General features: G+C 41.9%; 1 protein-coding gene across 6 annotated transcripts in view; it reads right to left on the minus strand.

Annotated features, from left to right (window-relative positions):
* The window catches only part of GRM3 (glutamate metabotropic receptor 3), a 102,605-nt gene that overhangs the window by 29,978 nt on the left and 50,492 nt on the right, over positions 1–22,135 (minus strand). For 3 of the 6 annotated variants that reach the window (XM_064421848.1, XM_064421845.1, XM_064421844.1), the window contains 3 exons: positions 17,156–17,274; positions 14,749–15,352; positions 978–1,833 (listed from right to left, as the gene is read on the minus strand). In XM_064421848.1, the coding sequence (XP_064277918.1) occupies positions 978–1,833; positions 14,749–15,246 (1,354 nt within the window). In that variant the 5' untranslated portion in view covers positions 15,247–15,352; positions 17,156–17,274. The remainder of the gene's footprint in view (positions 1–977; positions 1,834–14,748; positions 15,353–17,155; positions 17,275–22,135) is intronic. The other 3 variants (XM_064421846.1, XM_064421847.1, XM_064421843.1) reach the window with 1 other exon arrangement.

The following is a 22,135-nucleotide window of genomic DNA, read 5'->3' on the forward strand; positions in this document are numbered from 1 at the left end:
TCTTGGAGCTATCTCTCACTCAAAGCACAGCATGATGTTTCCTTACTATCAACTCAGGCAGTAATACTGAGAATATCAGTTTCGTAATACATAGAAATTCAAGTTTGACCTAGATGCTTCAGAAGAAACTCAGACATGAAGAAACAAGAAACCAGGGTTCTACACAAAAATACAGGGTTCTACACTTTACTTTTTTACTCTGTAGATCTATTTAGCTTTGCTAAGGTGTAATATTGTAATGGCATAGAATTAAAAAAGCTAAACTCAACTTTATGTGGTGGCAAAACCACAGAGGTGCCATGTGCCGTGCAGCCAGTCCCCATGAAGTTTGCTCATATCATTCCAGATTGACCACAGCCCTGCACTTTCTGCACATGTTTAATGCAGCTTTTTTATACTTTGCCATTAAGCCTGTGGTTCTGTAACAGGTAATGGCACTACCCCATATATTTAAATAGTTTATGTACATCTGCTTCTATGACAGGAATTATTACTTTACTATTGCAAGGACATTAGCCATGGTCCAGCTATTATGTAGATTTGTAGCAAAGCGAGGGAGAGGGGGCCAAGTCTTGGCATGGGATTAGCAGGCAGCTGGCTGGTGTAGCAGGTGGTGAAAGGACCATTGGCTTTCAGACATGCCCAGCCTGGCTGTGAATTAAATGGGTGTTGGTGTGTGGGATTTTAGAGGATGGAGTACAACATTGCCAAGACCAGCTGTTGCCGCCTTCATCTCTTCCTTCTGCTGGAAGAAGGAGGAGCATCACCCTGGCTTTTTTAGGGTTCTCATTAAGAACTTCTTCCTTCTCCTTTCTGTCTTCTTATAGCAGGAGCGACCTTGCCTGTGTACCACCCTGGTCTGAACTGTGTAAATAGTTTCTACCAGAAATTTGGCTAGCTGTTACCATAACTGATGAACATTTCCTTAATTGCAGTGCTTAATTACATTCTGTAGGTACCAAAAGAGGAGGCATTACCTGTAAAGTTTACTTTCAGGAGATAATCTTTGTACAGCTTCCTGCCATCCAGATGCTTCATGGCATCACAGAGTTTGGTGGTGTTAGGGCAGAGAGTCCTCTGCATTTTATGCAAGGCATGAGCCATTGCATACACAGCATTCACAACAAACATGATCTTGGATTCTTGCTCGTAGTTGGAACTGTTGATGGTGAAGTGCTTTTCACAAGCCTTTCTATGCGGTTTCCTGTTCTGCAGGTTGCACTGGAACTTTTGCTCCCAGAAATCCTTGAACCAGGGGTTGCGCCTGTTGTTGTAAGGACTGAGACTTTGGAAGTACTTGTCAAACTCTTTAACCGGATGGGAAGCCAGCTCCAAGGTTATGGCCCCGGATGCAATGTGCTCGTTGCCCTTGACAATGCTCTCCTGCGCTCCCCACCCGTCGCTGGCAATCCAGGTGAAGGACACGTTGAAGCGGTTGGCGGCCGCGATGAGCTCCCGGGAGTCGTCGCCTCGCATGAAGAGCACCACCACCCTGGCATTGGGCTTCTGCAGCAGCTCCCTGATCACGCCGTCGTAAGACTTCCTGATGTTGGACCGTCCCACTTTCTCGGAGGTGGCGATGCAGATGTTGCGCAGGCGAGCTTCCTGCTCAAAGGCCTCAATCCCCGTCTCCCCGTAGTCTCCTTCGGAAGCCACCGTGGACACGTAAGTCCAGTTGAAGAACCGCAAGATTTCAGCCATGGCTTTTGCTTGGTAGAAGTCCGGGGGCACCGTCCGTGCGAAATAATCGTAGCGGGATTTGTCGCTCAGCTTGGCGCTGGTGGAGGCGTAGCTTATCTGAGGGATCTGGAAGAGTCTGAGCAAATTTGCCACCTAGAGACAAAGCAGGGTGCACAGATTATTAAAGAGGGGTATTTATAAAATGGAACAGAAACACTTAGGGAAAGGCACTGACAGTGTTTTTTAATGAGAGATGTTCTGACGATCACAGATTGAGGGTGTTGATAGAGGATGTTGACAACAAACCCCAGGGAAAGCATTGCACTGAGCATATGCACAAAACCTGTTCTGATGCCCAGTTAATTCCCTGGGTCCTGCTGGGACTGTAATGGACCTTTGTTTTCATGAAACTCAGCCTGTTTAAACAACAGATAATTAGACACAAATGGACAATATTTTTCAGTTTCAGTCTGTGTTCCTTACTAAAGCCTGGGGATTTACATGCCTTTGCTGTTCATATTAGGATTCATCTTCTCCAGGATTCATTGTATTTGATGACCAAATGCACCAAATAAGACATAAATTTCTGTTTTGTGCAAATATCACAAATATACAGGCCTTTTGCAGAACTTTCTAATCTCAGTTGTTCAAGGTGAGTCCGCTCCTCTCCTCTTTTTTACTCATTTGAGCTTTTTTTTCTGAGATGTTCCGGCTACAGACCAGCTGAGATGGCACATTTTTTGCATGTTAGTACTCTTCAAGTGTTTCACAATGTCACAGAACCACAGAATCACAGATTCACAGACTCACAGAATCACTGAATGGTCCTAATTGGAAGACAACCTCAAGGATCATCGAATCCAGCTTTTAAATGAATGGCCCATATGGGGACCAAACCCATAACTTTGGAATTATAAGCACCATGCTCTACCCAGCTGAGCTAATGTCACGTTGACCTACAGTTTTTAATAAAAAATAAATTTTTAAAATAATCTCTATTTGTCCTTCCAGTTTGATTTATGTGGTCCAAAGTCTTGCTTTTTCTCTTTTTTATTTTTTTTCCATATTTGGCTGTGTCCAGTGCTGAATTATTTCCAAATCTACTCTGCTGCTCTCACAGAAGTGCAACTCTTGATCACATCTGGAAAGAAATGAAGAAAGGTTATGGTAGTTTTTTCCTGTTATAGTTTCTTAAATGGTAAAGAGGTGATTGGTGACTGGAAGTTCTGTCCAGTAAATAAAATTTGAAGCTAATCTTAGAGTACAGACTGATGAAACCATTTAAAAAGCAACAATGTGCTTGAGATTTCTGCAGTAGTGTACTTGAGATTCCCAAGGGAAACTTATCAAAAATTGCCCAATCCTTTAATTTTTTTTAATCTTCCCCAGATGTTTCTTTGACCACAGATTGTCTGTAAGAATTCAAAGGCAAAGGACTGTTTTAAAAAATATGTTGTAGAAGAGGCAAATTTTGAAGGCTCAGACATTAATAGCAAATTAGACAGTCTGGTTAAAAAAAAAAAAAAAACAAACCCAAAACACAAACAGAGGAATTTTATTGCTTTTCAGCAACCTGTATGACTTAGGATTTTATAGATTTAGATTCTGTCTTTTCTGTGATGCAGACACTGAACTAATGCCCTTGTAAACTGGTGTAAACTCATCTGGGCCAGACTGCTGTGAGTCATATACGTACATGGACTTTCACAACCTCTGGGCCACATGGAACTGAGGACTTCAGGAAGTTCCTATCCTCCTGTCCTTCTGGAACACCAGGAAAGACCAGGTGTCCTGGCACCTCAGCTGTAGATGTTGAGTTGAAGTTTGCCTTCACAAAAAACCCCCAAAATATTGGTAGTGGTTTATTTTAGTTTAAGCCAAAACAAAACCTTTCCTACAGTGCTTGGAAGGAGTATCCTGAGCTTTAGCTGACACTGCAGTTTTGCCAGTGGGTACAGGCACAAGGCTGGGAAGTGCTGCAGCTGAACGAGTTCCTGTCCCTCAGAAAGCAGCTGTTGTGTTCTTAACCTCCCTGCTGGATGGTAACAGTCATTAAACCGCCTTATACTGCAAGTGCGGGATTTAATTTGCATCTGGTGATGGAAAAGAACAGCTTTAAAGCAACAGGATGGGCAGAGAGGCTTGTTCTGTCACCAAGGTACAATGGATGCTTTGAGCACTGTTAAGTCCCTGTGGCTTTGTAACTTTGATTACATGCCCACATATCCACATGGTTTAGTTCACATGTCCTCTCTCAAGAGCACTCCGATTTGGTAATAACAATGTGCTCCATGTAGCTATTCTGGAACATTTCCTGCAGAACTGTGTGGGCTGGAATTGCTATTCTTGTCTCAGTTTATTCTAGCAGGAATTATTTTATTTGTGCTAAACGGTAATGAAGATATGCACACATATGTTCTGTATTTCCCCCCTCAAACTGCCTAAAGAAGAAGTCCATTTTCAGCAGCTCAGGTAATGCTGGTCAGTGAGTGGCCAAGTCTTCAGCTCACAGAAAGGTGCTCTTAACAAATATAGCAGCTTCATAGTTAGTTTGGTTTCTTTTGGTTTTTTGTTTTTTTTTTCCTGTTTGTGCCTTTTTAAAATTTAATTTTTTTTTTCTTTTAGTCTAAGCAGCAAAAGCATCCATAAAACTACTCTCCCAGTTTACATGGGGGCCCTCAGCCTTGGAGGCCACTGTCTTCCAGGGTCCCTGCAAACACCTGCAATTCTCATTCCTGTGCTCTGGGAGAAGAAAGTTCTCGTGTGTTTACAGATGTTTGCTGTAAAGCTCTTCGTTACAAAGCTGTCCAGATGGTAGATTTTTCATGGACTAAAAATTAAAAAAAAAATACAAAGAAGTCTGATTAATCATAAAGGATAATAATCCAATCATCCCTGAGAACTATTACTGCTCATGGAGTTCAGTGAAGTTGTATCTGTTATTAATTCAGATCAGGACACTCTTCTTGAAATTCTCAAGCAGGGATTTTCTGGAATATTGTAAGGTTGTGATATTAGGGACTAATTTTTCAAAAAAGCTCAAGTCTCAGGCACTTAGCTGATACAATTGATTTCAGAACAGTCCTTTTTCCCAGCCATTTTTGTGCTGATCTGAGTGTTTGATCATGAAAATGTTATCCTGGTTAAGAGACTAACAGGATCTAGCAGGTTCTGCAGAGGAGCTGATATCTAAGACTATGTCTTCTCAGGGTAGAGGACAGTGGTATGTAAACCAGAGTTATGTGCACTGAGATTGAACCACCTGGGGCACACCTTCAGTGTAGCTCTGTGCTGCCTTGGCATGTGTGGAACAGCTTCAAAATAGCAGTGCAGATCCAGCTTTAGCTCAGTGAAATAATTTATTCTGGCAAAACTCCAGGGAGCAATTTAATCAAGCCATAGTGCATGCAATTAGTGCCTGAAATCCATATGTTGGCACTTAAGCAGCAGTAGTAGCCAGGTTTTTTTTGCTGTCAAAACTGGTGGGTTTTGCAGATACCTTTGAAGACAAGTCTGGATGTTCTGCCCCTGCAAACAAAACCAGCCACTTTGCAGAGCTTGCTGTGAATAAAGCATGGCAATAGAGTCTGCATTCAGAGAGATGGGAAACCTTTATTTGCTTATTAGTGCAGCCACTCTCAGGTGCCCACTCCCCAGGCAAACCTGGCTCTCACTCAGCTGCTGGGATGGTGATTTGGTGGGGGATTTGTTGCCCAGCATGAGCATGGCAGTAAGTCCAGTGCCAGCCACAGGGACATACTGGCCAGAAAATCCTGCAAATGGAGTAGCTGTGGCACAGCCAGGGGGGACCAGTGTCCCTCTCCCTCTCCACATCTGTCACTTCTGCTTCTCTGAGCTGCAGGGACAGGATAAATGCCTGTGGGATGTTGCCAGTCTTGCTTAAAACACTGAAAACGGCTTCATAACAACCACCTGCAAGGAGCCATGAATTAGATACAGCTATCAAACACATGGACCTGGTTTCTGGGAGTGTTTGTGGCCATCCAAGAATCCTGCTGGTGAATGGGGACAGATAGGTTACACCTCTATGTCTCAGTAACCTTGATCTATCTTATGATCTATTGAATCTCATAGAACACTTTCTTAACCTTCATAAGATTTTTATTTTTGCTGGCAGTAGGATATATTCTAATGTTTTTGTTAAAAATTTCCCTGTCTAATGGCCCTGAGATTATTATGTGGAATTTTTTTTGAATGTGTATAGGACTGGAAAACACAGGAAACATTTTGGAGAAAAGAAAAGATAAATCTCAGAAGTGCTGGAACAGGTAGAGTGTCTTTACCATAACTCACAAGTGTGTATTGCACATTTGTTGGACAGAGGAGGTCCCTTGTTAGATGACAGTGCTCTCTGCCCTTCTGAAATTTAACCATGAGAGAGTCTCATGGCACTTAACATGGCTTAATGAATCTAATTTCACAGATCTCCTTTGAGACAGGGAAGAGCTACTCTGAACAGACAATAAATTAGGCTGTGGAGCAGAATAAAATTAAGGTAGGAGTTTTTTGTCTACTGAGAAACTAGGTAAATTTCTGTTTCTCTGCGCTGCCATCTGTCCTAATGGAGATTCTTCTGTTGCCTTGAGTCTCCTGAGAAAGTCTTTCTATTTCTGGGAATAAGTTGCAAGTCCAGATTCCCACAGCAAGACCATGGCAAAGCCATGTCCCAAGGTTTTTCCTAATTTCATTGCTATAACACAGGGCCTGAGTCTTGCTTGGAAAGAACATGGACTGCAGCTAGTGTATGTTTTATCCAGTTCCTAAATGATGGTAATTTACCTTGTTGGCTTTTTGTTTTTATTTGGGCAGCTGGAAGTCAAACTGCATCTAAAGCATTCATACCAATATATAATACAGACCTTTTTTTCCTGATTTAAACATTTATTGTTTCTTAAATCTAAAAATATACCAAAAGTTTGGCAGAAAGAGTTATTTTAGAAAGGCAGGAAAGAAACACTGGTTCTGAATGGGTTGGGTTGTGGGTGTGTGGGAGGTGGCAGACATACACCTAAGGTAAAGACCAAAGGAGGTCCTTCTCTAGCCAACAGTCTCCACTGGCCTGTGCAGTCTCCCCATGGTCTCAACTCCTGGAATGTACATTTTTTCTCAGGTTACACTCACCCATTTTTCAATTTATTAATATTTTCTTCTATCCTCTGGTCCTGCGTCATGTTGATAAAGACATTCACTTTGTGTTCCTGAGAACAAACCTGTAGATACTGAAAAGCTGATATTAGTTTCCCATCAAACCTTCTCCAGGCTAAACATGTGCAGTTCCCTCAATTTCTTCCTGTAGGGTTTGTGCTCCAGATTCTCCTTCCCATTATTATATTTGTATTTATTGAATCTTCTTTTTACCAAGGGACCCAAAGTTAGAGGTAATACTGTAGATGTGGTCCAATGACAATAGAATAAACAGAAATATTTATTCCCATCTCTGTACTGGCTATGTTCTGCAGATACAGCCCAGCAGGCTGTGAGCTTCCAGCCTGGCAATAAATATGAGCAATATTGAAAAACTGGGGTGTACCATAATTTTCCTTGTTCCCTTGGGATTTAGTAGGTTCCTACCTGGGGACAATGTGACTCAGAGTGACTAAGTCTGGACACTTCTGGCATATTCATATAATTTGGAAGTATTTGGGAGGAGGAGAGTTCAGTGATGAACATGCAGCTGCTCACCTTGGACCCAAGAAAATATTTACTCCAAGCTAATTTGTTTTCAAAGAGAAATTAGGACCTTAAGGATCTCGCTGCTTTCAGAACTGAAAAACCTTTATCAGCCTGGAACATCATCTCTCCTTGGCCCATTTTTAAACTAAGGGTGCCATCTGTGGGATACCATAATAAGCACTAATGAAGGCAGTGACTGCACAGGGGCTGTGTCATGACCTGCAGCAGAAAGCACCAATTTGGCTTCATCAGAACCCCAAGCACTGACACAGAAGATCACTGGGAATGCCAATATCCCAGTTTTTTAAAGCATTAAAGGTCACTTGTAAGGAACTCAACCAGATGCAGTGAGGTTATTTAGGAGTCCCAGCCTGGCTTGTTCTCCTGTGGAATCTTCTGGTGCATTGCAGGACTGAAGCAGTGGTTTCCATCAGATTTCTCCTTTGGTTTTAAGTAGCCTGTTTCCTACTTTGTAGTAATGTTCATTAATATAATTGCTTCCAAAAGGTAACTCAGGAAAAGATAATTTACTATCAAACAAATAAAAAATGCCTGGCATTTTTTGTTAGCGGGAAGAGGGGTGAAGGAAACATTAATTTTAGCCTTGCTCTTCTCCTGAAAATTTAGGCAATGAAGTTGGGAAAAATACAGCTAAATGTTTGCAGTGGACTCAGTAGCTGCCACACACAGAGAAGCAGTGTTTGAACTGTGGAATAACTTCATCTGCAAAATGAACATCAGAAATAAGGAATACTGTCAGAATAACAGCTAGGATTTCTGCACAGGACCTGGGAATTTCTTTTTATATTTGTGTCTGTCCTGTGCAATAAAAAGTAAACCATGGAGGGCATGCAGAGAAATGCTGTGCTTTGAAGGAATTGTTTGGAAATATTTTTTTCTTTTTTCCTGCAGGGGATGGCACAGTGAGCTGTCATATATGCACTCTGACTCCATACAGCATTACTGTTGCAGTGAAGTAAGCTGAGCACCAAACCTGCACCCTGAAAAGAGACCTGTGCAGGAGACCTTGCTTTGCATGAGAGTGCAACTCTTCTCTGAGACTTCATAAACCTGCCTGTGACTCAAGTCCCATTTACACGTGACCGGAAAAGGTACTAAAACTGGGGCTGTTGGTTCTAAAGGAACATGGAATTACTTCTGGAGTTCAAGGAGCTATCAGTGATAAATATGGTCATTTGAGACTCGTTAACTGATGAGTAAATTCTAGTCAGAAAGGGTAGAATGAGTGTAGAGTAAGGCCTAGTCAGAAGGGGTAGAATGAGTATAGGTGATATCTAGGTGACCCTAGCTACTTCTTAGTTTTGGCCACTTTCTCTTGTAGTGACATCCTTTCCTGCTTGGAAGAGTTTATTGCTCTCTGCAACTCCCTGGAAGGAGATTGCAGCCAGGTGAGGGTAGGTCTCTTCTCCCACGTAACAAATGATAGGAAAAAAGGAAGGGGTCTCAAGTTGAGCAAGGGGAGGTTTTTTCACTGAAAAATTTATTCACTGAATCGGTGGTCAGGCTTTGGAACAGGCTGCCCAGGGATGTGATGGATTCACCAGCTCTGGAAGTATTCACAAAACATGTAGATGTGGCACTTGGGAACATGGTTTAATGGCGGACATGGCAGTGCTGGGTTAAAGGTGCCATTCAATAATCTTAGAGGTCTTTTCCAACCTCAGCAATTCTATGATTCTCTCATTGTATGGTAGAGCTCCTTCCTTCTTACCTGTGATCTCAGTGGTTACTTATCTATCCCTGTAAAGCCTTACAACTTCCTCTTAGCAAAAAGACAAAATGCACACACTTAAGAAATAAAAATTATAGCCTCAAATCAAAATGACTACAAAGTAATTGGTTACTGTGGGATTTTCAGAGAAGCCAGAGGGAGGTACCCATATTCCTTTGAAATCTCTAGGAAATAAATGCTCAGTGTTCTTGGGGCATTTGAAAATCTCAGCCTAGTGGCTTTCAGGTTCTGAATGTGGACTAGAAACAAAGAGAGGAACAAACAGCAAGGGTCTGGCTGAGAGGTGGTGGAAAGAAGGGAAAGAACAGAGATAAAACAGCAAGGATTGGGCTGAGAGGTGATGAAAAGAGGGGAAAGAACAGAGATAAAAGAGGAAAGAGCTTAAAGGAGACACATGGAATCTGGCAAGCGCAGTGCATGTGTAGCTTAATGCTGGTGGTAGGTGGTCCATCTCACAGAATGGATTTTTTAATCAGGATCTTGTTTACTTTCACACGCACAAAATCACCAGAAGCTGTCAGTACACAGCACAAATGGTGTGTGGAGCCTGGTAAACCTCTGAAACCCCCTGCACATGTCTCCTGCCCATATCCCTGTGGGATCAATGCACAGTGGGACATAGAACCGTGTGCTATGTTTTGTTTATTTTTTGGTCCATTTAAGGATTTTACATGATTTTCAGTGGTGATGGAAGTCAGGAGCTATTGTTAAGACTCTGGTTGAAAGATGGTTTATCCTTGGAGGAAGGAAATGAAGGTGATTAGCTTTCAGGCTCCATGAGCCCTTGGCAGACTTTTGTGGCTAAGGAGAAATGACAGCCAGGAAAAGATTGCCAGTAAATGAGTACATATTTTGAATTTCATGCCAGATGGTCACTCACTTAGGAGTGGCTTTAGCTTTTGTGATAGCAGCAATGCACCGTTAAACCTGCTGAAGTGGTTTTGTTACAGTTTACTTGAGACACAGCAAGGAACTGAAGAGAAGACAGCAGGGCACTGGTTTCTGTTCTGTCATTTTTTCTGGATGAGGATCTAAATTGGAAATAACTTTCATGGTCATGATCTGGAGGTCTTGTGGGTTGACAGCCAGGTGACAGTCAATCGACAATCTTTACATCCATGTCAGTATATTATACATAGAAATTAAAAATTCAGCCCACCTAAAGGCATGTTTTAATTTTTCTAAGAGCTGACTGAAGGGAATGGACTCTAGTCTTCATTTTCAGAAGAATCCAGTTTTCAGAAAGAGGGAAGAACAAATCCAGCACTTGAATAAAAGTATTCCTGCTTCCACATGCTCTTCCTGGAAAGAGCTGACCTAAGTATCTTAAATGTGGAATTGGAATTGGCTATGCAGGTGCTCCTCTACAAATGAATGCTGTCTCTTTTTCTTATAATTTTTACTGTGTCAATCTCTTCAAGGAAAATATGTTTGAAATTTCTGTTGTAAACTAAGAAAGAGTGGATAACCTGGCTCAGATGAAAAGCCATGAGCCCAAAAGAAAACTCTCCAAATTTTGAATTTTTCGCTTCCTGATTCTAGATGCAACTCAAATCAGAATTTTATTTCATGAAAACAGCTTTTTAATTTTTTTTAAACATGAGCTTTTCCATTGACTAAGAATATCCTGGCCCGAGTTTTGAAGAATCAAATGCTGTGCAGATTGGGCTCACTGCTAATTTAAACACAACATCTAAAAACTAATTATCCAGATCATCATTAACGGTAATAGCCTAGTCTGACCAGAAAATAATTAAGCATTCTGCATTCTCTTGTTGTTTTTAGTCTCTGTAAAAAGTGCCTATCGCACATACTGACTCAGTGGGGAAGGTGTTCATTGCTGATTTACCAGCAAAATCTTTTATTCCTTAGTGGAAGGGTAATGAAAGAAGTACAAATCTGACAGCAGGAGCATCATGAAGTGATTTGGCAGACAGCTGTCCAGAAAAAACCAGGAGAGGGAGGGCGAAGGGAGGGGAAGAAAAAATATTGAAATATAAAGACAAATTCACAGGAGAGGAAAAAAAAGGGCAGAAATAATTTTTGTCTGAAGAACTCAGCATGTTTTATTTTAAGGCTAAGAAACTGCACTGTAGACTTTATGGTATTTACAGCTCTCAGCAAAAGAAAAATGCTTGCCAGAGCTACATCTGGAAGCATCCAGCATCCTGGATGCTGCTTGAAAACACAGGGCAAGGGGGTGCTGAGCCTTGCACACACACCCCTGGTGAAATATTTTGACTTTCAGCAGTGGTGTGATTCCAGTTGTTACTGGAGCTATTCTGTCCAGGTGACTGGCTCTGAAATTGGTATGGCACCAAAATGCTTGTCTTCAATGCCTGAAAGTCCTTACAATTTCAGGCTTGAGTCTGCCATGTCTATTATTCTTGACAGGGATTTTCTTTTGAAAGAGAACTTGTGACTGACTATCTTAACAGGATGGGCAATGGGAATGAATGACTTAATTATGTATTTTCTAGTGCTTAATTACATCTTTTCTAGATGGTATGAAATCTAGAGGAAAGCTAGTAAAGAGAGACTGAAGGAAGGCCAACACAATCCATGTAAAGAGAAAATAAAGAACAGAATACTTTTTTCTAGAAGAAAAAAATGGAAGATGCTTGATGACAAATTAAATGATTTGTGAAACTATTTGCTTCTCTGAAGAACTGTGTTAAGACCTTACATTTGAAAAAATATTGACAAGTTTAAGGAAGATCATTGAGTAATACTAACTATAAGTATTGTCCCATCATCCTCCTTAGGTTTCGAAAATTGGATGACCTACAGATTTTCATACAGCAATATTACCATTTTTTACATGTACTGATTGAGAAAATCTCTAATCAGGACTTCAAATTTCCATTGGACAGCTGCTCCAAACTTAAGATTTTGGGATGTGAAACATCTATATACAGTCTATTATGTATATTTGATGTGTGCTGCATCCAATCTACTGCCTCAGAAATGCATTTAGTATTAGATCAGTGATCACCAGAAATGGGCTTCAAAGGGATAGGCCGACAGATGTTGTGCAAGAGGCCACAGAGTACTTTAGAAATGTGATCTGTCTCCTCCTGGGTTTCTGGGAGCACCATCTTCTCTGCTGTAACTACTTTTATAGATATGTCTTTTAGGCTACCTTATATCTTCATGTCCTTTAGACACACTTGAACTTAGGGTGGACTGAGAAACACACTGGCCACAAAGGTACAGCAAAAAAACTCCCATTCCTCCACCAGTGGGATAGGGCAGTCGTATGATGCTTCAAAATATTTTGCCAGCCTTCAGACAGCTGTAGCTCAGGGAACTGCTGAACCAAAGGAGGCATCTTATGGAATTTCTTATTTTTGTTTCTAGTCACTTCAGGAACTCATTCAGCTTTTAGCATCCACAACAACCTACTATTTTCTGGTTTCATTTGATGTACTCTTTGTGTGATTGGATGAGACAATGAAAAATTATTTCCTTAACAGTTTGTGCTGCCCAAGGTTCTATAGCTGACATTTTCCCCCTTCAGATGTCTCTTTTGCAGCCTGAAACTTACCTGTTCTTTGTGCTCCAAGTGATCAGATCCACATGACTGATGAAAGATACATTCCTGCTCTGCTAGCTGGTCCACAGAGGGACAAAACCACTTCCACTACAAGAGATGGTTGAGGTTCTGCTCTGCAAAAACTGTTCTTCTGGAGTATGGGTAAGGATTTGCCCTTATATTCCCTACTGTGAATACACAAATGAGTTGCATACTGGAATACAAAAGAAAATAAACCAAAATTTCTTTAAATTCTTCTGTGCTCGTGCATGTCCTATGGGATCTGACCATGCTCCCAACTGATGGGATTTAATGCCTTCACAAGAGCAGCAACCAGCTCCCCAGAGTCATTCTGCTTGAAATGAACATTGGATGAACTCTTGGCCTATTTATGAAACAGGGAAATGAGGTTCTGTGGGCTTTCTGTCACTGCTGGGATAGTCTGCAGTACGCAAGAACTCTTCTTGTTGTTGACACTGGTGCAGCGATTAAAGCCTGTGCTCAGTCTGGAAAAAAGTCCCACACTGACTGAAAAAACATCCTGCACTGTCAAGACTTGATGCCTTTGGAAACCTGCATCTGACCATGAAGAAATACCAGATTCAGGGCCTTAGTCTACGTCAGTCTGGGCTTAAGACAGCACCCACTTGTGATTAGGAGTCATGTGAACTGGCTTGTTTTGACCAAAAATAATGTGACCACAGAATCACAGAATCATTTAGGTTGGAAAATATCTCCAAGATTATAGAGTCCAACCTTTGACTGATCACCACCATGTCAGCCAGACCTTGGCACTGAGTGCCACATCCAGTAATTTCTTTAATATATCCAGGGATGATGACTCCACCACCTCCCTCCCTGGGGAATCTGTTCCAAGGCTTAACAACCCTTTCTGTGAAGAAATTCTTCCTGATGTCCAACTTGAACCTCACTTAGCGCAGCTTGAAGCCATTTTCTCTCAACCTGCCACTGGTTGCTGGGGAGAAGAGGACACCCCTCATCTGGCTACAACTTCCCTTCAGGTGTTTGTAGTTATAAGGTTCCCTCCAACCTCCTCTTTAGGCTAAACATCCCCAGCTCCTTCAGGATGAGACTCCACCATCTTTCTCTGTAGAACCTCCACCATCTCTGTTGCCTTTCTCTGGACATGCTCCAGCACCTCAGTGTTGCAGTGAGTGGCCCAGAACTGGGCACAGGGTGTGAGGTGTGGCCTCACCAGTCCCCAGTACAGAGGTCCCTGCCCTGCTCCTGCTGGACACACCATTGTTGGTACAAGTCAGGATTCCACTGGTTTCTTGGCCACCTGGGCACACCTGGCTCATGTTCAGCCGCTGTCAACCAGCACCCCCAGGTCCTTTCCTGCTGGGACGCTTTCCAGCCACTCTTCTCCCAGCCTGTTGTCCTTCAGGGGGTTGTTGTGACCCAAGTGCAGGACCTGTACTTGGCCTTATTGAACCTCATACCTTTGACCTCAGTCTGTTGATTCAGTCTACAGAGTCTTCCTACTCTCCAGCAGATCAGCACTCCTGCCCAGCTGAGTGTCACCTGCAAACTGACTGAGGGTACACTTGGTCTTCTCACCCAGGACACTGGTAAAGACATTAAACAGGTCTGGCCCCAACAGTGAGCCTTGGGAAACCCCACTAAGACAAGGATTTATTTTTAAATTTTAAATATCTGTTGTTAAAATGACAAATGTTATGAACATGCAGCATGGCAGGAACACATGTATTCAGACACACAGGTGGTATCATTTATGATTTATGTGAACATATATCTGCACTTAGAGCTGTAGAAAGTGTCATCAAATGCAAAGTTCGAAATAAATACTGACTTTTGGAAACTTCAGATGCCTTCAGGATACAACATAATTAGAAGAAGTGGACAACTGCTGGAGGTTTGAAGTAAGTGTTTTAAAGAGTGAATCAAACTAATGTAAATTCAGTAAAAATCATATGCTAGCTTGACCCCTAGGGTAAAGTGATCAAGCTAAGACTTGCTTTATTGGCAAACTTACACAAGCAGTGGTTCTCTCACTGGAACTGGAGATAAACAGTTCTCACCTGGTGGGGCTGCTGTGACTCACCTGTATGGAGACGCTGCTGTAGGAACCACCAATGACTCCTGCAATGAGCAGTGGCAAATTCTCTTGGATGGCATACGAGCCATCAGGGCACATGTACTCTGTTTCATCCACTTTAGTCAAAGATGCCCTGACAAACTCCAGAGACTGTTCTAAGGCATACGTATCCCTGGAACATGTGTCCAAGATGTGAACTCCAAGCTTAATTCCTGGCAGCAAATAGTTGTCTTTGTTGATTTCATCAATAGCAAACAGCATGGCCTCCAAGCGCTGGATGCCTCGGTCTTCATTGATTCTCCCACATTCTTCTATCCCAGTGCCTTTTTCCTTGATTGGGAATAAGCCTCCTAAGACCAGGTCTCCCTCTATCTTAATTTCCTTTCTGACAAAGCTGTGGTCACTTAAGGAAAGGAAAACTCCTTTGGAAAATAAAGCTAGCGCAAGGACTTGGAGTCTGGTGAACATCTTCATTGGTCCTGTTTTAGCAGCTCTAAGAAACATTGGTGGGAGCAAAAATGCTCTTCAGTCCTTCTGATCCATTGCCAGATATGAAGTGCTGTTCCACAGGCCAGTGAAGAACAAGCCAACAGGTCTTTCCACTGGGCCTCTAAAGAAGAGATGGAAAGAATTAGAAAAGGAAAAGGAGACACAAGGATGTGGGGTGCCTTAACCACCCAACAATCCCTCCTTGAGGCAAACAAAACTCTTCCAAGCAAATTAAGGTAAATACATAAATAAGTAAGAGAGACATGAAAGAAGAGACTAAGAGACATGACAAGAAGGGGTCTCATGTTTGATGCTTGCTCAGGGCATGAAAATGCTTGTGGCTAGACTTTCTCTCTTTAATGTTAATCGCAGCTCAGTGCTCAGATCAAAGGGAGAGCACAGCAGTGATGTGTGTACTTAGGATATGATTTTACTCTCACTAAGGTCAGGACAGTTTGCCAATGACCTGAAAAAGAGAAAGTGAAGATCAAAATGTAACAATTTTGTAAATATATATACATATGTGAAGTCTATTTATGCAGCACAGATTCATGACATGTCCATAGACTCCTTGTCAATATCTCTTCAAATTTATCAAAGTGGATGCCTTGATCTCCCAATCCTGAGATGACTTGTGTGGCAACAGTTAAGCAGAACACTTTAATAATTTATTTCTGTACTTACCTTTTCCTTAACAGAGTATATACTATTAGAGTTGCAGGGTTATTTATAATTTAGAAACACTTAGCACAAAGAAATTGAAATCAGCAACAATTAAGATTTAACACTGAATAATGAATGAGCATGGTTATTGCAGGGCGGTTGTTTATCCTAGTACAATTTCAACATTGCTGTACCAAATTGAGTGAAAGGATAGATTTTTGTTCATATTTATTCCAACATTGTTCTCTCATAAATCAGTAATGGGTCAGATGCACTGTTAAAGGTCTCCCTCTGCTATCTGAACAGTCTGAGCTGCAGACTGTCTCAGCAGAATTTTCCATTCAGAAATGTCAATGGACAAAAGGCTCCCTCATCCCTAAATGTTCTTTAAGCAAGCTAGTTTGTTTATCACCTCTGGATTACTAAACAGGTCCAGAAAATATATTTTCTGGTAATTAATTTTTAACAGAAGTAATGATGTTGACTGTATTCAGCAGTACTTTCTGAATCAGACTCTAATGTGCCAAACATTATTCAAGTGTACACAGGATATATAAAATGGTGGTACTATCCCACTGGAAATCATTATCAGACAAAAAGGTGACATTTGTCACATAAATGGTTGTGTGGTTAATAATTCAGTTCCATTGTTTTCATCAGTAATCCACTGTTTAGATAAAAACAGGACTTGGGATTTTTTAATGCAATATCCATCTTATTTACCTCTGTGGCTTCTGTTGCCACTGTATCTCAGCTAACATTCATACATTTAGCTTTATAACAGTGGCAAAATATTTGTTTTTCCTGTTTTACGCTTGGGAGAAAAAGAGACACAGAGAGATGAATTAAGATTCTCAGAAGATTCTAAATTCAGATTTTGATTTGCTCTGCACTCACAATCACTATCAAAATTTGGAAAGGTCAACTGTGCCCTGAACCCCCTGGTTCCCACTGAGACACTGAGTCTGAAAAACTTCCTAACAAGTTTTTCCAAGCTTGTTGTTGAGTGACTTACCTAAGGTCGTCAGCACAGCCAAGATCAAACTTTGATCTTTCCCAGTGCTCCTCTGATACCTTAGCAGTAAACCTCCCTTGTTTCCTACTGCTCCCTCTGGCCTTTATGTGAGTCTCTTATAAGGTCATATTAAACCAATCTGCTTTCAACAGCTCTTCAACACTACCAGGAACAACTGAATTTCCCCAAGAAAAGCGTTAAAATGAGGCCCTCTAGACGGTTTTCTAAAACTACCCTGGGACATACCTAGAGCTACAGCAGGGAGGATGCTCTCATTCCCTTGACTCCTTCATAGGTGCTGGTTTCTGTAAATGGCATTGCCTTTCACCTTGCAGCTCCTCCATGTCTCAGGAACGTGTGTGTCTCTGATACATCAACAAGATAGAAAGGTACTGAAAATTATTTCAGCATTGCACATGGACAACTGATTTCCTCAACAAAAAATACAAAGGATTTCCGTGTTCTGTCACGTATGCTTGTTACAATGGTATTGCTGAGGGAAACTGGAATCAGTGATGGCACAGCAAGGGATCAGTCCCTGCAGAACCCAAGGGGCGATCCAAGTAGATGAGCATTGGGAATGACCATTTCTCTGATTCTTCCTTGCCCCTTAGCATTGACAGCACTGGTCTGAAGGTGTCCAGGGATGTGAAAGGAGGAGGTAGTGGGAACTCCATTCAGGTTGGAGAATAGAGGTGACTCCCCACTGCTCTATCTGGGGACACACTGCTTGGTGAGGGTTGTTCATGGGTGGGGCCACCCACCTACACTGATTGTGTTACCCTCCCCAGGGCCTGTGGAGTTCTGAGCTTATCAGGGGGCTTTTGAGACTACAGGGTGACAGCACAGATGCAGAGTCCTGCTTCCCAGGAAAAATATCCTATTTTATGTGTTCAAATCCTGTCTTTATAAAGAGACAGTAAACAAAACCACAGCTTCTGGTATAAAATGTGCTTCTCTCCTTCATCAGACTTGGCAGCCTGTGCACTGCTGCCTGTGTGGTGGCATTGCAGTGTCCTGCTGGGCACCAGGGATGCAGAGGCTCAGAATGAAGGTGTTCATGCAAAGGGGAGGTTTCCCCTGTGCGTTGTGAGGGATGGGTGCCTGCAGGGTTCCTCATGGGTGGGACTCCTGAAGGAAGCTGTGAGGCAGATTTGGGTGGTCAGTGAGCAGCATCACTGAGGTGACACTGAACATCTGGGTGGGATGGAGACTATTTTAAAGCAGATCACAGAGGTGGGCTTGTAGCTCAGTCCCTCTCCTGTTCTCTCTGGTGTGTGCCTCCCACATGCTTTCTCTGCAGCTTGTGTAACTCAGGACTATATATACAAACATTTGGTACCTATTCCAGGCTGATACAGCCCATATTCCTCCTCTTAAACACGGTGAAGATATCACTGATCATATCCTTCCTGAGGTGATTTCACTGTACTGACCACTCCTACTGGCTTTTGCAGTACTGTCTTCTACTAAAAGCATGTTTCTGGGATATTTCACAAAGAAGTGCTTGCTGGTCAACTGGAAATGCTTTTATTTTTTGTTTATATTTAAAGATATAATGTCAGCTACAGGCAGGGTTGTGTTGTTCTAGGTGTTCTGTTAGTACTGCATTCCTGCCCTACAGCCTTTGGATCTCTGGTGGAAATAGAAGTAGAGTCTGGGTGTAGAAGCAATGTAAATATCAACATGAAAAATAAACAGGCTGAAGGAGAAAAGTTTCCATGTCTGCACCAGAGGGTTTCTGCCAGCATTGCTCTATCTGAACTTTAGCCAGAAACACTCAACTTGTGAAACATCTTCATTTGGCACTCCAGAGCCCCTTCTCTTTCCACCATAAGAAGCCCACAGGGGGAAGTCACATCTGCCCTTGCGGGACACTCAGCATATCCCTTTCTGAAAGCAACTCACTTGTGTACAATAGCAGCTGTACTTCTCTCACTGAAAATCCACTTGCCTCTAGGTCTGAATCATCAGCTTTGGTGGATTATTTCTCTGTGTGTAAAAAGTTGATCACACAAATTTACTATTTCTTGGTGTAAATTTGCTTATTTACTAAGGATGGGCACATTCTTGTTTCTGTGAAAGCAACTAAAATGAGAAAGAGGTTTGGGGTCTGGGGTTTCTGTGTTCAGTACCCCACTGATATCATCTCCAAAATTAAATCTGTCTTCCAGAGCTATATTCACATGTCAGCTCTGGTCCTGTGCAGGCCTTCTGTCTGCAGCTCATGGAGCAGGTCCACCTGTGCTGTTGGTTCAGAGATGAATTCTTATCAGACTAAGCATTTTCAGCCTATTTGTCTTGTAGGTGTCAAACTTCAAAGAGAATTGCAGCTGAATCTTTCATTTAGCCAGGTGACTTATAAATCAAGCATTATTGCTCGTACGTCAGTGGCAATTTTGTCCATGCCTTCCATCATACCAGCACCAATGCTTGGTACTGGCAATCCAGCACCCAGCAGCCATGCATTTTCCAATCTTCCAGTTAAAAGGGAAGCCTTACAGAGCTGAGGCACTTCAGATTGCCCAGCTATTTTTCAACACCATTAATTAACAAATAGGACAATCTACATGACAGGGCTAAAACTCTGGAGAGGTTTCCTCTCCTCCCTACCATGTGCTAGATCCTAAATTTCCCCACATTTACTCCCTCTCACAGTGTTTTGCAGGGCTCATCTGTTTATGCAGCTTCCTGACAAAGGATGCAACAAGAGCTGACGTGGGTGCTGGAGAAGATTATGTTTAGCTTTATTGTGGGTGGCTCCCCCTTGGCAGCTGAGGATTTATACTGCATTATTCAGAGCTATAATGTGTTATTGTGGTGCCTGGAGCCATATGCCAGCTCGGTGTCACCTGCTGTCCTTCGTAAACTTTCTGTGGAGGAGAACCATGTCCAGTGTAAGGTCACAGAGGAGGTTCCCACCACACCTGTGCTCTTGTGGCATTTTACAAATATTGAAGCTAATAGTTTCATCAATAGATCTTTCTCCAAGGTCACCCATCAGAGAAGCATCTTTCCCTGAGCCTTTGCTGTGCCCTACAAATTTTATCTTAAGGAAGAAAATTTCTGAAATCATTCAAATTTCAGCTCAAAATTCAAATGTGTCTTTCAAAAGTGGCACAAGAAGCTGAATTCCAAGATTTCTTTCTCTCAGAGATCATGGATAACTTGCACAGTAGCATAGATCATCCAACACATTTATCACATTTATATGTGCCCTGGCAGAACTTGACCTTAATACCTAATGAGAACTGCACTGAAGTATAATGTCTTTAATCAGAAAAAAGTGACAGACAAGCTTGGGTCTCCTTGCCAATTATGATTAGAGATGTTGTCACCTCTGGAGGAGAAATATTTGTAAAGTGACCCAAAGCTTACAGTGACAGACCTGTGCCAAGCACACAAATTGCTCACACCCTGAATTTGGCTGTCTGAAATCTGGTAGCTTAAATCAGGACATAAAAGAAAACAAAGAAACAAACAAACCAGGGAAAATTTGCAAACACGTGGTGAGGTGGAAAAAACAAGTAAATTTTTTCTGTGGAAATGGAGAAGTTCCTTCATGAAATGTTAATCAGCTGCTGACATATAAATTTGCTAAAAATTAATCAAAGTGCTTTAAATTTCAATTGTTGGCTGTTACACCTCAGATTTTTTTTCCTGCCTTGTGAAAAATGACAAAAATGGCTTTCCAATTAGGTGATTTTGGGAATTTCATTTCATCTTGAAAACCTGTACATGAAAAACATTAATTATTGCAATTAACACCAGCAGCAGCATGAGGCTACAAATCATACAAGTTCATGCCATGTCTAGTATATTGTAAAAGAGTTTGAAAAGCCCTAAAATTTCAGGGGAAATTTCAGTTTAAAGACATATAAAGCAAGAGATAATACCTCAGAGTAGAAGTAAATCATCAGTCTTAAAATAAAAACTTATATTCTGTTGCTTTAGAACAAGAAGAAAAATTCAGAACACTGTGTTACTATTTGTACTGTGTTAGCATCAACATCTGATGCTTTATGTCTTCTACAATGTCAACATACAGCAGATGCCCAGCCCTCTCCTCAGAGATCTATGATATCCTGTTTCAGGAAAAAAGGATTTAAAATATTAATCACATGGGAAAACAGATGTCTTTGCTGTGCTACTCTTTAAGTTTCCAGATATTAAATAACTCTATAGATTAGAACTAGAGGTATTAATTTATTCTGGTGAGGAACAAGGAGCCCCTGAAGATTGCCAGACATTAATATGGTGTGGAAATATGAGTTTCTGTTATTTGTTAAAATACATGAGAGCATTTGGCACTGAGTTCTTTCAAAGTGAGTTTGGTCGCAGGAGGAGTTAAAATGAGCAGACCACCAGAGGCAGAGCTCTGGGTCAGACCATGCAGGCTCCTAAATCCTTGGAGTTTCTCCCTGCTCTGACAATGAGTACATCCAAGTGCACTGAGAAGTCCAGCCGTGAGCCCGAGGCTCGGTGCCATCTGGACAATTTGTGGTGTAATGATCTTGATGTAATGCAGGGTTAGACCTTTGAAAGTCCCACCACCTTCCCTTGTGTCTTCTTTGGAATCAGCTGAACCCTACTGCATTTTGTCCATCTGCTTATTTCTTCCAGGCTTTGGTGACAGCTGAAAGGCCACCAGCAGTGACTGCAATGAACAGGCAAGTGCTGTGTGCTTATTGATTGTGTGTTAGTTGACTTTAGTCTCAGCCTTCACCTGTGATCCCAGAAAGGCATGGAAAAGGAAAAAATGGAGTATAAAGCCTCTGGGGACACAGGAGCAGCTGCCTTCTGTGACCTGTGGATGTCACTGCAATTATTCCTCCTGGGTGGTGTGGGAGCACCAGCACCAGGCTGAGGTCAGCAGTGTCAAAGGTTGGGTGAGAGAGGTGATGGCATAAGTGTGGAGCAGTCTTGCCCAGAATAAACCTGATGTTTTCAGTGTCATGTCCTGGGGATGAAATATTTAGCTAAGAGAAGCTTTAACACTTGTGCTTAATGCAAGTGAGGCTTAACTGAGTGAAGTTAACACCATCCAAAGTATAGCCCCCCAAGGAGTATCTGTGCATTTACTCTTTAGACACGTATTTAACCTTTCCCTCTTAATTGATTCTTAACCATCTATTTTTTCTGCTCACACAGAGATGTTGTTGCTTTGTGCTCCTAATCACTTCTCAGCTTTCTGCAATGCCTTCAGGGTTTTCCTTGAGGCTGGAT

Source organism: Passer domesticus, chromosome 5 (genome assembly GCF_036417665.1).
Source record: "Passer domesticus isolate bPasDom1 chromosome 5, bPasDom1.hap1, whole genome shotgun sequence".
Taxonomy (NCBI): Eukaryota; Metazoa; Chordata; class Aves; order Passeriformes; family Passeridae; genus Passer; species Passer domesticus.